The 17,694-nt window shown below is 40.8% G+C and overlaps 1 protein-coding gene across 2 annotated transcripts in view; it reads right to left on the reverse strand.

Annotated features, from left to right (window-relative positions):
* Nucleotides 1-7: 7 nt before the first annotated feature.
* LOC101162848 overlaps nucleotides 8-17,694 on the reverse strand; it is a 38,268-nt gene continuing 20,581 nt past the window's right edge. The window contains exons 3-7 of one of the 2 annotated variants that reach the window (XM_011479512.3): nucleotides 11,587-11,638; nucleotides 7,827-7,950; nucleotides 6,053-6,195; nucleotides 1,247-1,489; nucleotides 8-1,174 (exon numbers count right to left, since the gene is read on the reverse strand). In XM_011479512.3, coding sequence (XP_011477814.1) covers nucleotides 509-1,174; nucleotides 1,247-1,489; nucleotides 6,053-6,195; nucleotides 7,827-7,950; nucleotides 11,587-11,638 — 1,228 coding nt within the window. In that variant the 3' untranslated portion in view covers nucleotides 8-508. Of the gene's footprint in view, nucleotides 1,175-1,246; nucleotides 1,490-6,052; nucleotides 6,199-7,826; nucleotides 7,951-11,586; nucleotides 11,639-17,694 lie in introns of both variants that reach the window. The other variant, XM_004072854.4, reaches the window with a different exon arrangement.

The raw sequence follows: 17,694 nt of genomic DNA on the forward strand, positions 1-17,694 counted from the left end.
ACACAAATTGTTAACAACTTTTTATTAAAGCTTCACAAACATTTACAAACACCTTAAATGCCATTATTTTTATTTGAACTACAATAATAGTGTATATTAGTACTTTTTAGACTCTTTTGTAGCTTTCCCTTTAATAATCCATGAGCAGACTCTAGAGTAGGAAATTGAGGCTCTATTCTATGTATAATACTTTTGGGTAACTGATAAAATCTTTTTATTAAGTTGTTATCATAAAACTATTTTATACATGGGGTTAAAAAGGTGCTACAAACATTGCAGTTTTGAAGAGCTTGCATGAAAAAAAAAATATAACGCAAAAGTCTTTTTTTTCTTTAAAGAAAATACAACAGCAGTCAGTGCCTTGATATTGAAAGCAGCATATGACATGATTTGACGTATATTTATATAATCTGCCAACAGGAAGCTATGGAGTAGGTTATATCTGGGATGAGCAGGAGGTTATTTTTCACAGTGGCACTAACAGAGTCCGGTGGTGAAAAAGTGGTGGTCACATCTGGTTGGTGACCGTGAGCAGCCCCGTGGACAGACTGATGAAAGGCTTGCTGTCGTTTGATTCTGTAAATCCACTCGCAGGGAAAGGACACACCCCCCCGGACACCTGACTCCCCCATGGCCTCCACTCTGGTCTGGCCCTTTTTGGGCTCAGGCTCCCCACTGGAGCTTTCTTACCATCAAATGTCCCCGGAACCAGTCCGTTCTGCGCTGCAGAGCCAGACGTCTGGTCCAGGAGTTCAGCTGAGACCAGAGGCTGCCGGTCCTCCTCTTCTGAGATGGCAAAGACGGGCACACTGATGTGATCACCCTCGCTTGGGAAATCACGCCTCTTTCCAGTTTGGCCACTTTCAGTCTGACATTGGGTGGAGGAGGAGAAGCCCTGGGTGGGCTCTGATGGGGAGCTGGGAGGAACCCCTTCGGTGGGTCTTTTGTTATCTGTAAGGAGGCCAAAACAAGGTCCTGTGAAGCGAGAGCGGAGCAGGTTGCTGGTGGAGTTGAGACGCCGCTGCCTTTGCGCCGGCTGCGTGAGCGGGTAGGAGGCATTGCTGATGGATGAGTCAGAGATGTTGCTAGAATCTGCATTGGCCTCCAGGTGGACGTCAGAGAAAACCTTCCGGCTGTCGACCCCTCTGCAATCAGATCCCAAACTGGGTGGAGCCTAAAATGAGAAAGCCAATGAGCAGCAGGACAGGTTTGTGGATAAAACCCAGACAAATGTTTGAGCGCTCACGCTGTCCACCAGCTTGGTGAAGGGACTGGTAGAGTTCCAGCTGCACCACTTCCTGTGCAGCTGCGGCAGAGGGGGGAGGAAGTCCTGGAAGGTGCGCACGCTCCACGCTCTCGGTCTGGAGCAGCTACCGCTGCTCTCCTTGAACGATCTGCCACCGATAGGAGAGCTGTTTGAGTCTGCTGAGGGCCAGTCACCTGCTGGACCGGGGCCAGTGTCACTATGTCGCAGAAATCGTTCCGGTTGCTGAAAAAATAAAAATAAAAAAAACCTCAATATTCCCAATCTGTGTGCAGCATGGATCAACACGCGATTCTGTTTGAGGGATTTGAGGGCTATAACCAAATTCCCAAACTAATCCCTAACCCCTAAATGATTTTAGGGGTTAGGACACATGCTCACTACTTTTTAAAAAATAAAATGATGTCACAGATTTCCTGAAATAAAAACCCAATTAATCTGAACATTTTATTTGTTCTGATGATCAAAATTTGGATAATTTAAAAAAATATATACATTTTTTGCTAATGACAAATCGTTCAAACGCCATGCATTTGCACTAAGTTCACCAATTTAGAGAGCATTGATGCATAATCCTTTTTTGCAGAGACTAGTGAATGCTCTTTATAGTGAGCTAAGTAGTGAAGGAATTTGGCCCCAAACCAGGGCTGTGTCGGAATTCCCTATAAACCTAAAGGCATTCTAGTGAGGAATTATTCAGTAACAAAATTCTGACATGGGCTTGTAAGTAATTGGACAAATGAAATAACTGAAAATAAAATGGTCATTAGTAATATTTGGTTGAAAACCCTTTGTTGGCAATGACAGCCTGAAGTCTTGAACTCACGGACATCACCAGATGCTGGGTTTTCTTCTGCCTTCTGAATGCTCTGCCAGGCCTTTACTGCAGCAGCTTTCAGTTGCTGTTTGTTTGTGGGCCTTTCTGTCTGAAGTTTAGTCTTCAACAAGTGAAATGCTGCTCAACTGGGTTAAGATCAGGTGACTGATTATGCCATTCAAGAATATTCCACTTCTTTGCTTTAATAAACTCCTGAGTTGCTTTGGCTGTACCTTTTTGGTCGTTGTCCATCTGTAGTATGAAACGCCGCCCAATCAGTTTGTCTGCATTCACCTGGATCTGTGCAGACAGTATGTCTCTGAACACCTCAGAATTCATTGGGCTGCATCTGGCCTGTGTCACGTCATCAATAAACACTAGTGTCCCAGTGCCACTAGCAGCCTTGCACGCCCAGACCATCACACTGCCTCCACAGTGTTTTACTGATGATGTAGTGTGCTTTGGATCATGAGCTTCTCCACGCCTTCTCCATACTTTTTTTTATTTTTATTCAACCTTTATTTACCCTCTTGCCATCATTCTGGTAGAGGTTGATTTTGGTTTCATTTTTCCAAAGAATGTTTTTCCAGAACCCTGCTGGCTATTTTAGATGCTTTTTTTTAGCAAAGTCCAATCTAGCCTTCCTATTCTTGAGGTTTATGAGTGGCTTGCATCTTGCAGTGTACCCTCTGTATCTACTTTGGGCGGCCGTGGTGCAGCAGTAGGGCGGTCGACCCATGATCGTAAGATTGCAGGTTTGATTCCCGCCTTGCACGCCCATGTGTCGAAGTGTCCTTGGGCAAGACACTGAACCCCACCTTGCCTCTGGTGGGAGGTTGGCGCCAGTGTTCGGCAGTGGAGTCGCCATCAGTGTGTGAGTGTGTGTGTGAATGTGTGTTACTGGGTGAATGGTACTGTGGCTGTAAAGTGCTTTGGGCCTTCGAAAGAGGGTAGAAAGTGCTATATAAGTATACGCCATTTACCATTTACTTTCATGCAGTCTTCTTTTCATGGCAGACTTGGATATTGATACGCCTACCTCCTGGAGAGTGTTGTACACTTGGTTGGCTGTTGTGAACAGGTTCCTCTTCACCATGGAAAAGATTCTGCAATCATCCACCACTGTTGTCTTCTGTGGACGTCCAGGTCTTTTTACGTTGCTGAGTTCACCACTGCTTTCTTTCTTTCTCAGGATGTACCACACTGTTGATTTTGCCACTCCTAATACTGCAGCAGTTTCTGGCATGCTTTCACCGCATGTTGTCTGTTCACAGCAAAATCTTCAAAATGCAAGCACGAGTCCTCCAATCAACTCCAGGCCTTTTATCTGCTTCACTCATAATGACATAACAAGGGAATTGTCCACACCTGCCCATGAAATAGCATGGAAGTCAATTGTCCAATTACTTACGAGCCCATGAAATGAATGGATTGTGTTTAAAAAATGCTTTAGTTTTTCACATTTTTATGCAATCTTTTTGTTCAACCCATGAAATAAAACCTGAAAGTCTGCATTTCAATGGCATCTGAGTTGTTTTATTTAAAATTCACTGTGGTAATGTACAGAAACAAATTTAGAAAGAATGTGTCTCTGTCCAAATATTTATGGTCCTGACTGTATGTACTTAACATTGTCTAGCATAAGTTATATATCAAGCAGAAGGCGTGTCGTTTGTTTGTGCGGTGTGATTGGATGTTTTAAAGCATCAAGTAATCGTGGAGACACCCTGCACCTAAGAGCAACAGTCTTTTGACCGTCCCGTACGTTTTGTTATCCTCTAACCCTCAAAATTACAATGTACATAAATGGTGCAAACATCATAAATGATTGAAAGAAGCAGATCGTTTTCATTGGGACATGTGCAAAAATGCTGGAGAGGCGAAGATGAATAATTTTTCAAATGAAAAATTGTTTAAACACTATGCATTGCGGTCTATATTCACCAATCTAGTCAGCATTGTTGCACACTTTTTTTGCAGAGACTTCTGGAAAGTTTCTAGGGGACTCGATTTTGCACAATAAAATGTCAAACGCAGTACATAGTGGTGTAGTGAGTAGTGACGGAATTTGGACACAACCAAAGATGAATTTTCAGTCAGTGCAAAAGTTTTAATGGCAGCAGAAATCAAAACTGTCAATTTTGTTGGTTCCACCTGCTACATTTTCCACTTTTGACTGAGGGCTTTTGTGCAGAATCTGGTGTGTGCAGCAATACGCTGAAGGATTAACAGGAAGGAAGTGTGCTGATTAGCTTGGCGCGCTCGGTCGCACAAGCAGCCAGCTAAGTGTGTGTGGCTCCTGGACAGATCTCATTATCATTTATTAGTAAGCCTTCCGGAGAGCAGCAATGATTTTCGTCACATTGTTGGGTTTGTGTACGTACACGAGTATTAACGTAGTTCTGCTCCAGCTAGCTGGAGATGCCAAAGCAGATTGACAGATTAGAAGTGCAAAGGTCACTATCATTTCTGATTAGTCCATTACTATTAATCTGGGATTGGAAAGGGGGGTGCACTCATCAGAGGAAGATAATCCTCACCTCAGAGTGGCAGCCGCTAACTTTGTCTAGACTTGAATTAGTAAGGGCTTTAATATTTACATGTCTGCTTAGCAAAGCTCAGTAGGCACAATGGAAAAGTTAAGGTTTGACACATGAGCTTAAAAATCAGTGATTGCATTAAAGTGGAGACTGCCGTCCTAGGTTTAAAGGGCAAAGGTCGGAAAACAGTGACTTGAAAGACGGGAATCCACTGCCTCGAAATAGCGGGAAGGGTTCTCAAAAAAAAGGTCTACATGCGAGTCCCGCATGAACGGCTGAGACGGTCGCCTGGTGCCGGCATTCCCACTAACCGAGTGTTTTCAACGACCCCTGCAGCCCATGGCCCGTGCAACATTTCCCAAACATGTGAATTGGGGACACACATAGGCAAGACCACACACTGCGTGCCAAAAGGTGCATGACACACAGCAACACACACACTGAGCTGGGAATCTGGCTCTAGTGATAATACTCCATTAGCCTGAGCTGCAGAGTTGCAGAAAAGCTTGCCAATCCTTCAAAAAGCTGCCAGAGTTGTTTTATGCCAACTCTTTTTCCACCAGCATACAAAAGGGAGCAGGGAAAAAAAATGTAAAAAAACAAATAAAAAGACCTGATTTTTTTAAGCTCCTCTCATCTTTTAATTATCCCCAATTCCCATTTATGTCATCATTGTTTTCATACTTTGAATGTATCTTGCATATGCCAGAATAATAGATCTGATTATTCATTGCTTCCGAGATAATTGCCATAAAGTGAAGTATTTTCTTGTAAACACAACCTTCAGATTATACAGGCAATGTATTTTTTACATAACAAAAAAGCTTCATCTATATATATATATATATATATATATATATATATATATATATATATATATATTAAAAAAAACCTGACTGAATAAGAGAACCAGACTGAGTATGTATGACCTCAAAAATGGCTTACCTCTGGTTTCAACTAAATTAAATCAATTCAGTCGGCAGTTTTTCACAATACAGATGTCGCCATGTTGGATTGCTCCGAGACGGTCTGAGTCAACATTTCAATGGCAACTACTCTCACCTATCAGGAGTGAGGTTGTTGGAAAGACACACCCCTACCACAAAATATGTCAATCAAATGCTTTGAATGTTCAACGTGGCCAGTTTATAACTTGAATAACTTGCTCTACAGAAAAAATATAAAGAAAAAAATTAGGATTATCAATAACATATTAAAAAAAGGTAGTAGAGCAAGAGTAGTTATTGTGACAAATACCATGACTGAGCAATGGGATTTTGGCTTCTTGGAACACAATGAGGAAGGAGTCTCTCAGTCCAATTCTCTAATACACTCAATGGCTGAGAACCAATCTCAACATCTGTTTTGGCGTCCCAAATAGTCCTCCAAATGTTTGGACGAACCAAACTCCAATGACAAACTGGTTCTTACTGTGAGTGGGGAGAAGGGCAATCCACCTGGGGTGGTGTTTGACGACACGATGAAGACCTCGTCCGCGCCGAGGTCGAGTTCCGTCAGACCGCAGCAGGAAAGGTCCACCTCGGTGTTATGAGCATCATCTCCATCTGCAATGACTGCTGAAACAACAACCATTCAGTTGCAGTCTCTTTTCTTTGACAGACATCAGATAGATCTAAAAAGATGCAGGTGAAGATCTACTCAGATTGACACAGCAAAAAAGATAACATATAATTCATGAGTGCTGCAAAGCAACTGGAATGGTTCCAAAACTGTGGGTTTTGGTGTAAACTGACTGGATCTCATGACAACTGTACACCCCTGTTGTTTCAACTTCTCCCAGGCTGTTAGTGGGTTCAATGCCACAACCCACAAGTCTCTACGGTTGCTAAGTCCCACTGAGAGAAACGTCTCTGGACTGCTCCAACATAAAGTTACTGCAGACTCTAAATCAACTTTCCCTTCCTTGCAGTAAGGCTTGCAGCTTACTGCAAAGTCTCTTCAATTGACGTCATTTTCTACAAAATACCCTTTTTTTTGGTACAATAAGTCACAGCAGGCATAATCTGCATAATAAAGAAGGAAAAAAATCGGATATAAGTCTCACTGGAGTATAAGTTGCACTTTTGGGAGAAATTTATTTAGCAAAGTACAGAAACATTAACAGACATTTATCTTAAAAGGCATATCATAATAATGGAATCGATAATAATAGACTACCATTATAATCTGCACGCTGCACTACTGTAACACAAGATGCTTATTTAGCTTCATGAAACATAGGAGGAATCTAGTAAATTAGCGTAGATGCATGGAAATGCAGGTCTCAGGCTTCTGCATTCAGAACTATTACATTCATGTGTTGCTATGCAAGTTTCTACGATGGTTTTCAGGCTCTATGTCCAAAACGAGCGACTCTTGAATGTGCATTGAAAATACAACCAGGTTGAACTTTGAGCAGTCAGGGACTTTGGTGGTGATGAATGAATCACGTCTTTCTACTTACTCAAGTGCCAACCGTTTGAAAATTGATCATGAAGGAGAAATCCATAACTGCTTTTTGTGGAGCTGGATTCACGAGATTTGCACCGCTTCGATATTTCGCACCAAGCCTCTCTACATCAGTTAACAGTAGAAAAAGAAAAAGAAGCCCCTCTCTGCTTGTACAGTGTGAATAAGAACGTTCACACTGAATGTTCAAGAATGTTCATTAACATGTTCAAGAACATGCTTCACATGTCTGATGTGAATATCAGTCGCTTTTAAGTATAATCGCATCCCTGGCCAAACTTTGCCAATAAAAGAAACACGACTTATACCCCAAAAAATATGGTAAGCGTCATAATTATAGACTATTAATTAAGATAGTTTGAAAATTGATACATAAAGAAATGCTACACTGCAAGATTAAAAAAAAAGTTTGTTTATGGTCGTCTGACTATAAGTCATTCTGTGCAGTTTGACTCTCCACAAACCTCAAGTCTTCACTCTAAAATGAGCGGCTGAACTTTAGCGAATCACTGCTTTGCCTGGGAATGAACTGGTACAAGATTTACATTCTTGACAATAAAAACTATCATTCTTGAAATCACTGGAGTTAAACTGGTGGCGTCCACAGTAATACACTTACATTGGCTCCTTGGTTTGCAGTGCCTAATTGCTTTTCCCCACAACTTATGGTTGTTGCTTAAACCATAAGGAACATCCATTTAGGGAAAGTGTGGGAATGATCACAAACGCCCCTAACCTGTGTGTGGGGGGCTGTCATTGTTTGTGTCCGCTTCTACAACCATCTCTGGGTCGACCTGATTCTCAGCCATTAGGTGCAGTTCGCTGACCTCCCCAGCTGTGTTTCGAACTCCTTCAGACACCTAAAAAAAAGATCCGTTTTACAAAAGCAAGTGTGCATTAAGTCATATCTATTGCTGCATGTTCAAAAATCAATCAATCTTCAGCTAAAATAAATGCTTGAAGCAAAAAATAAGGATTATCGAGTATATTTCAATGACCCTAATATCTGCTGTGTCATGGTTAACTTCTGCTGAGTACAAAGGTTTTTATTAGACTGGGCAGAACTTGCAGCTGCTTTGGTTGTTGTAAACTTGCTGTAAAAGAATCTGAATTTTGTTGAAAACAAGAACAGTTTGATGACATGATGGAAGAAAAGATTGACAGCAACTGTGATAAAAGCTTCAGATAACATAAAGTTCAGATAACAAAACCAGAGTGTACCCAACCTTTACCTGACCAGGCATGGGATAGGCTCCAGCTTTCCTGTGACCTCAAAAGGGATTAAGCAGGTTTGGAAATAGATTGATGGATGGACTTTGCTGCTACATATTTATTTTCAAAGATTTGTAAAGCAACTTATGATAAAAACTCCTTCCCTTCTCTACGAAGTAGGGTCCTTCAGGACCTCTTGTGGTGACCCTAAGTGGCTAATGGGCCTATGTGAGGCAGAAGAATGTCGTCTTCCTGCCGGTTCGAGCTCCCATCTTCTCTTTCAGCCGTCCAAGTTGGGATGGTGCACTTCGTCAGTTGGCGTTGCAGGTCTTGGAATTAAAAGCCACCATTTAGGTGGCCCTGCGCCTCATCCTCAATGCTGCTATTTTCCAGTTGTACCATCAAACAGACCCCCCCCGATATTGGTGTTCAGCTCCTAGGGAGTGTAGGGGTGGTGTTTGTTGCAGGACATGGAGCAGCAACTTCAGAACTGATCCCAGGCAGTAGTTGGTGCTAAGAGTTTGAGGTCAACATCATTACTCTGGTTTTGGCTGTTGGTTGGTTAGTGGAGGGAAATCCACTAACATTAGCCAACATTCATTCACACAAATCAACACACATGGTTTCGCACCCACACAGTGACTCGTCTCCTGTCCAATTATTTTGTGTTTCATAATTTAATCCTCTGTGACAGATTCAAGGACTGAAGTATTAATAAAACTGATTAAATTAGACTGACGAAGAAGACTCAAAAATAAGAATTGGTTGAAAGATAAATAGCCTAAATAAGTGATTTAAAAGGATTGCGAAAAAATCCTGGCTCTACTAAATATTATGTGCAGACAGTAATAATAGAAAACATCACTGTGGAAACCTCATCACTCAAAGACTTTATGCTTCCATATTTTCCAAACTCTTTATTCTGGCTCTGCGGGTGTGCAGGTTGTCAGCTTGCAGGCTCCTCTGAGGCTAAACTTTCTTTTTTAATAAAACTCGTGGTTCAGGTCAGCCTGGGTGACCCTGAGCCATGTCTATATTTTTGCTGCTACAGACTTTAATAGCTGGGGGCCTCATCATTATTTCTTAATGCAAGGAAATTCTTGAATCCATTGGTTACCAATATGTACAATAATAAAAAACAAACAGTTAAGATAATCTGGCTTAGTTTGATGACGTGTTTAATGGATTTTCAGTAGTGCCTCGACACAAATTTAACTGTAAATTGTCCCTTAAAAAAACCATCAGTATCTGTTTGTCACAAGTGTGCAGAAAATGTGATAACTTTACAAGCAGACAGGAAATAAACTCAGGCTACAATGCCACATGATAAAAATCACACACGAAGCTTGCATGCGATAACAATAATTGTAGGTACAGTAGTTAATTTTCATTATGCAGTAGTTGGCTTATATATAGTTTTGGCCTCCAAATATTTGCAGGAGACACTGAATTTAAAATGCTGTTCCATCCAAACTTGGTTTCACAGCAAACTTTGCTACAGACATCCCTGGGTTGGATCTACTACCACAACACAAACAACAAATAAAACCTGGTTCCAACATTTTCTGCAGAAAATACTGTAACGTTTGAAAATGTTGATTGCCAGGATGTGAAATGTTTGTTTTTCTTCTTTTTCTCTATAAAAGGTATTAGCAACTAATTCTCAGGTTGAAGTGAAAAGGCACTAAATCTGTTGACTTTAGTGCAATATTTTTTTAAAATTTAGAGTTTAACATATCAGATTAATCTGAATGTACATGTCATGGGAAAAAAAAAGCATGAATGCAATCTTTTAGATTTAGGGTTAAAAAGATGAAAGGACTGTGATGCAAACCATAATTGCTACTAAAACACAGCTGATGGGGATAAGGAAGCTTTAAAAACGGTCATAAATAGCCTTTGTTTCAATGCTGTGACCTGATGTGAACCCTAAGTGTTGACGCTCAGCGGGTTGTGGAGGGGCAGGGCTACCAAACGGAACAGAGTGGGTCTCAGGGGCAAAGAATATTAGGAGAAACTTTGGGTGATCCAGGTGATCCCAGACAAATCCCTGTTTTCAGAGGAATGTCAGACAATCAAATAAAGCAATAAAGCAGGCAGACAGGCTAAACGAAAAAAAAAAAAAAACTGCATGCAGAGGAGAAAAAAACGAAGTGGGCAGAGTTTATTAAGCCAGTTTTTTTCTGAAAGTGTTTGACCAATCTGCATAGACTGAATCAACTATTCACTTAATCATTAGGAAAAATTGTCCCATTTTAACCGGAAGTGGGTTAAAAAGTTATAATTTCTTTAAAAAAAAACGTATTTATGATCAACTTCAATGATGAAAACTAAGCGTACCTTGTAAAGGTTTGCCCATTTTTCGCCTGCAGACAGCCCACAGGGGCAGTTGAGACCAAGTCATTACTGCTACCTGCAGCACTTACCTTGCTAATTCCCATCCAATCTCTCTTTCTAAAGCCCCTTCTTTCCAAATACACCAAAGTGCAGTATAAAAAATAAAATGTAAAAGATTTCCACAAAAAAGCACAGGCATCGGTAGTTTTTCACAAGAGGCTTCTGCACTTCTGTGAATGTTTTTGCTAAAATACAATAACAGGGTTAAGTGTCGTGAGTTATTGTTCATTTAAAGACCAGGAACAAATCAAAGTTTTTCCAATTGTAATACATTTTTGACTCATAACCTGAAAATTGATTTTTTCCCACCTGACTTACCTTCAGCTCAAAAACTAACACTGATCCAAAAAAAAAAAGAGGAAAGCTTTTGTGAAATAATAACCACTACAAGCATAAGTAGCTGTACCTAAATGTAATATCTGCTTACTTTATTTTTTAATGAACAAGTAAAATAAAATGATAAATGTTTAATGGCGTAGGCTTATATAGTGCTTTACTACATCCTTTGAAGGCCCAAAGCACTTTACAGTCACAATCCCATTCACACACACATTTACACACTGATGCCAAACACTGGCGCCAACCTATAACCACCAGGAGCAATGTGGGGTTCAGTATCTTGCCCAAGGACACTTTGACACATGGACAAGGCAGGAACTGAACCTGCAAACTTCTCATCAGAGGCTGACCATTCTGCTACCTCTGGACAAAGTATCAAATAAACATAAATGGAATGTATGCCAATACTCACCTTATGAGTCTGACTGCACGCCTACATTTCAGTATTGGCGGGTTTGAAAGTTACATTTTTAAATAAAAAAAACGATCCAACAGAATATTACAACAATATTGTGTCTCTTTTCATACAATCATGGTGCTTTCTGTACCTCAGAATTGCTGGATGTGCAGGAACTGGCTCGTTTTGGACACAATTTGGGTCTGGAAAACATGCAAACATAAAATCAATTCAAGCTCCTAATTACAACCAGATGTGAGGAAAAAAAAGTTTGTCTGAAAGTTTGTCCAAACTTGCTGCACTGATCGTTCAAAACAGAAAACCTCTGGTGTTTGCAGTCTCACCAGAAATGTCAAATGTACACTTTCCCATAGCAGTACAAAATGGGAGCTTTTTTTGACACTGTAATCACCTCCATCATTAGTATAATAGCTCTCACATAGCTGTGGCTATTTCCACAATTGTTCTGCTGTGCAGGAGGATGAAGCGACACACGCTGCAATCTTAAGATTCACACAAATTCTACCCAGTTAGTTCTCAGTGCACTTATGTCAATGCAAGGCTTTGCTGTTGGGAAATCTTCGCTGTAGTTACCCTGGAAGAATTATTGATTAGATTTACAGCAATTAACAGTACTACAGGGACAAAAACACATATATATTGACAAAATTATGTGTGGGGTAAAGAAAAGTAAATGCAAAAGCAGAATTAACCAGTAGAAAAGAAAAAATGGGGGGCAGATCTTTATTTTTTGCAATAAATAAATTCATTTAGAGACAGACTAGCAAAGGATAAAATGAGAAATATATAATAATTAAAGAATTAACTTTCACCTTTATGGCACTTCATCCTGACCCGTAACTGATGAAAGACTAATTCCTCTAGAAATGTCAAGACTTTGTTTTGAAAGCCCTCATCTTGCATTAAAACATATATAGTGAAGGAAATAAGTATTTGATACCTTGCTAATGATGTTTTTTTTTTATTATTTAAAAAGAAATTAACAGTCTGTCATCCTAATGGTAGGTTCCGTTAAACAGTGAGATACAGAAAATCACAAAGAAAATCAAGAAGTCCAATTTGAATTTAGATAAATTCCTTTTAATAATATTGAGAGAAAAGTGTTTGATCCCTTAAAGAGTTCTCCTTCACAGAGTTCTGATAGACTTTCCTAATCAACCTGAATTAAAGACACCTGTTTGAACTAACCACCTGTATAAAAGACACCTGTCCACAGAATCTGTCAATTAGGCTGCATTTACACTGCAGGTCTTGATGCCCATTTCCGATTTTCTGACTATATCCGATTTTTTTGACGACCCGCTTACATCATCTTTCAAAAGTGACCCGTATCCGATTTTTGCATTTACACTATACAATGCTGAAACTATCAAACGTAGACGTTCTGAGGACTACGTAGCAGCATTTCCGCCTTCCGCGGACCTCCTTCGGACTTTTGTGTCTGCGGTTGTCATGGAGGCAACTCAGCGACGAAGGAGGCGTTGCCTTGGGCGCTCCAGAGGGGAGGCTGCTCGTCTCTCTTTGAATTTTGAACGAGGAAGTGTTTGCAGACGTGCTGTACCAACAGTTTGATCCAAGTGTTTAACCTTTCCTGCGCGATGACTTCTCTTTTTCCGACCGTGGTCAGAAACGCACAGGAGACTTCCTCCAGGGCCGAAGGCGGATTCTCCTCCTTCGGGGTTCACTTTCCCGTTCTGAACCCTCAGCCTCCAGAGTGGGTTAAGAAAGCCTCCAAAACAGTTATTTTGGGGGAGACACCTTCTTTTTATTACGGTTCTCTGACACTGTCCTGCTCCGCGCTCACACCCCCTCTCCTCTCCTTACACACACACACACGTACACGCGGTGCCCATCACATACACGCCCCCACTCCGCAACAACACAAGCAAAGATATAAACAGCTTCTAGCCTGTTCCAGAGCAACGGTGTCCAGCTTGATTAGTTACCGTTTGGGTCCGGACTGGGACCGGACCGGAAATAACAGCGGTTTCCGACTACGGTCTGATATCTGAGGCTGAAAGATAACACGCTGACAGCAAAATCAGCGCACAAAAGCACCCTAATAAGTCATGTGAGCTCAGTTGGTGGTGTCCTGAGTTGACGTCACTGACGTACGACTCGCATTTACTAGGGAATATCTGATTTGTCTGCTTACATGGCACACGCAAATGCACGTATCTGATTCGATTCCGATTTATTTCCACATATGAATGAGGCCTGTATCTGATGTGAGAAAATCGGAATCCATGCGCTTTTGTCCTGCTACACGTTCACCGGTCATATCCGATCTGTGCCACAGGAGAGGAAAAAAAAATCGGAATTGGGTCACTTGAACCATGCAGTGTAAATGCGGCCTTTGTCAGACTCCAGACGCAAAGGACTACAAAACCATCAGCAAGAAGTTGGAGGTTAAGGTGACAACTGTTGGTGCAGTTGTGCCAAAATACAAGAACGTGACCATCAATCTCCCTGTAGGTCTGTAGCTCCAAACAAGATCTCACCTGATGGGGTTTCCATGATCATAAAAACAGTGAGAAAATGGCCTAAAACAACACGGCATGAGTTAGACGATGATCTCCAAACAGTTGGGACCACAGTCATCAAGTAAACCCTTGGTAATACTTTACGCCGCAATAGTTTAACATGTTGCAGTGCCTGCCCAAAGTTTGCCAATGAACACCTTAATGATTTGGAGAGTAACTGGGACAAGGTCCTGTGGTCAGATGAGACAAAAATTTAGCTATTTGGCATCAACTCATCTGATGAAGAAGGGGGAAATGCTGCCTATGACCACAAGAACATTATCCTCACTGTCAAGCGTGGATGTGGAAACGTTATGCTTTGGGGTGTTTTTCTGCATAGTGCTACTTCAATGAGTGAATGGGTGGATGGACGGAGCCATGTGCCATCAACTCCTCGGTGCGAACCTCCTCCCCTCTGCCAAGTGGTTTAAATGGGTTGTGGATGGGTCTTCCAACAAGATCATGACACAAAACGCACAACCATGGCAACAAAAGGTTTGGCTGAAGAAGAACTATATCAAAGTCATTGAGTGGCCCAGCCATTGTCCAGATCTCAATCGTATAGAAAATCTACAGAGACAGCTGGAGCTTAGAGTTGACAAACAAGAGCCACCAGAGCCTAATGATTTAGAAGTCATTTGCAAAGAGAGAATTCCTCCTGATATGAGCAGAAACCTGATCATCAGTTACAAGAAACGTCTGACCTTGATAATAAGGGTTTTAACACGATTTCCTTCAATGAAATTCAGCAAAGGGTCAAATACTTATTCCCTCTACTGTATTTCTGGTTACATGAATGGGAAATCTTTGTGGTGGTGTTTTTCACTGGTGACAGGGATTTTGGGTTGTGTGTGTGTGTATGAGGGGGTGACATATTAAAAACAAGGATGCACACCCTGACCGTTAACTGTAAAAAGTACAAACCTGTGGTCTGTAAAAAATACATCCTTAAGAAAGGTTGTTTACACTTTTATGATGGCAGCAAGGTTAATAGTGACATTTCAAAGGAGAGTGCTACAGCCACACATTTCCATGCATTCTCCATGGCTACACCGAAATTAAAGTGGCTTCAAGTAGCCTGTTTAAAGTCCAGAACCTTTATTTAAAAAAAGAATGTGTGAAAGAATGCGAAGTGAAAACGTTTTTGTATACTTTGATACCTTTCGGGAGAAAAAGTGAACAACTGAAGTACATCCTGTCTTGGTAATGGTGCAGGAACATGTTCAAATGCAGTCAAAAGTTGAGGAAAAAATTACAAAAAATTAAAAAACTACCCAAAAATGTTTAACCCTCCTCCAGTGGAATGTTTAAATGCTAACCTTAGGATGTATCTTTGATAAAAATAAATGTTAAATCTGCATTTTGGTTGCCCCAACTGTCACTTCCTTCAAATTACATTTTCAGTAATTTTATTGTAAACTCCAAGTTAATTCCATTTAATTACTTAGCCGTGGTATTTCCCAAAATATTTAGATTTTTTCCTCATCTATGATTTTGTGACCTCAGGTAAGGCATGCACATAAATTTGAGCACGTACCAGATCATTAAATATCTCACAGATGAATGAGTTCATTGCTTGCCACTGGTCGAGTTAAGACTAATCCCTGCTGCGACTCTCAACCACCTCTGGCTGTTTCATGATCGGAGGAGGCCATGGCAGTGAAACTCTTTGCTACTTAAAAGTTACATGATCCTGCCCCAGATCCCCTGGCCATTTGCCAACCAGTTTTTGAGAACTCATTTAAATTAACAGGGAACAACTAAGTAAGCTACTGGGCTTTCATTTAAGTTTGATGCTTCATGCTAATGCATTTCCTGGCTTCTGAATGACTTGTGTGGTTGTTCTCGCTAATTGCGCTTTCATTTTTACTAAGCATGTGTTTCTAATTTCCCAGCTTTTTAATTGTGAGAACCTGCAGTGTTCTGGTGCCTGATTCATAGGCTGGAGACACACAGCTACTCTTGAAATGTTAAGAGTTGCATGTCCTGCAGAAAGTTGTAGACTATCAGGAGGTTTGGGGCCATTTGAAGACAAACGGCAAAACAATCAACAGATAATATTACAAGCTTTAAGTTTTACTGTCCCACAGCAAAGAAAAGGGCAAACAGATTGAAAAATTGTACATTTTGGGTGCTTTTGGTGCCAAACTACCAAACCGCAGTGGTATCTTTCCCTGCCTGTTGCTTTCATGCTGGCCTTTTTGTTTGTATGCACTGGAATTGAAGCCAGGTGCTGCACCTCGAATTGTTCACCATATATGCAGAGAATGCTCCACATTAAGGAAGCCACACACTTTGCAGCTGGAAGCCAAATAATTGCCAATGTTGGCTTCCAGCTGAGTCAACATTGTGCAAGTTTGTGAATTTGGATGCTTGAATGTTCTGCTTTACCACTCATGAGGAAATATGAATTTTATCTAGGAATGATTTGGTGTCCCCCACATTTAGCTTTTACTAGCATTTAAAACATAAAGGCATGTATATTTTTGTATGTTACCATCTTTAAACTGACTTTTAATTCATTTTCTTATCAAAATTATTTACTCATTTTCTGAACGAAATAGGTGACCAGCTCAGTAATGGCCAAAATGTCTTCTAAACTGTTGGTGGGTAAAGTGTTGCATATTTCCATGACAAAATGCGACCATAATGTATGACAAGTACTAGTGAACACAAAAAAAAAAAGGCGAGCAGCATTGTATGGCCAGCAGGTGCTACCCGACCCCACCTTTGCTGCCCCACTTTGACCTGGTGTCACTGGCCCAGCGGCTGCTACACGCACCTCGCCCCCCCTTTCAAGAGCTACAACTTCTAACGTCAACATTTTTTCCCAATAAACTTCCCACTGATGTTTGAGGAGTTAAGAGGCAATCGATTGAAATCCCTATGAGAGAGTTAAAAATTGAAGGAGTTGTGTGTTGTGTGAATCCAAAAACCATGAGTTTAAATTTCTAGAAGATATTAAACGCGACTTTTCAGGAAAATTCAAGATGGCAGCCTCTTCCCAAAGTCAAAGGTCAATGAAACGTTGGTTGCGTTTGTTGACTTAACGTTGTCGCGTGTGAGGATTATGTGAGGATTTCTCGTTTCCTTTTAACATATTGCCAAAATTTACACTTTGCAACAAAATGGCCACCAAGCAGTAGGTCCTATAGCCATCCCATAATAATTTCAAACATTCCTTTGGATATCCCCATCATGTAGGTATTGGTATATTTTTTTAGCCCTTTAAGATATTTTGGCCCCATTCATTTTTTTTTACGGATTCGCCCAATGTGATGTCATCATTTTTGAGAGGGGGAAGGTTGTTACCTAAGCCCAAAATTCAGTTTCACCGGGTAAAGTAAGACTGAAAAGTTGTGAAAACAATATGGTCATTATAGTACAGGACTGATGGGGGCCACAATATTGTATCCAAAAAAGATCTTTAACTCTAGAGAGGATTCAGACTGGACACATTTGGTCTGCTCAAAGTGGACCAGAGTTTGTTTCCCCGATAATCCGGATCAAATTTTCAGTCTGAAGCAACGATTGTCATGTTATCAAAGAGGAAAAAAGGGTCAGACTGTTTACTTGTTAGAATGTTTATTTTTGAAAACGAGTTTTATATGCTTTTACAGAAAAACTTGTTACGCGGCACCTAAAAGCTACCCTGTAGTTTAACCGAATTTTATTAAAACACCACCTAACACAAAAAGGCCGTAACACCACAACAA

Source organism: Oryzias latipes, chromosome 9, assembly GCF_002234675.1.
Source record: "Oryzias latipes chromosome 9, ASM223467v1".
Taxonomy (NCBI): Eukaryota; Metazoa; Chordata; class Actinopteri; order Beloniformes; family Adrianichthyidae; genus Oryzias; species Oryzias latipes.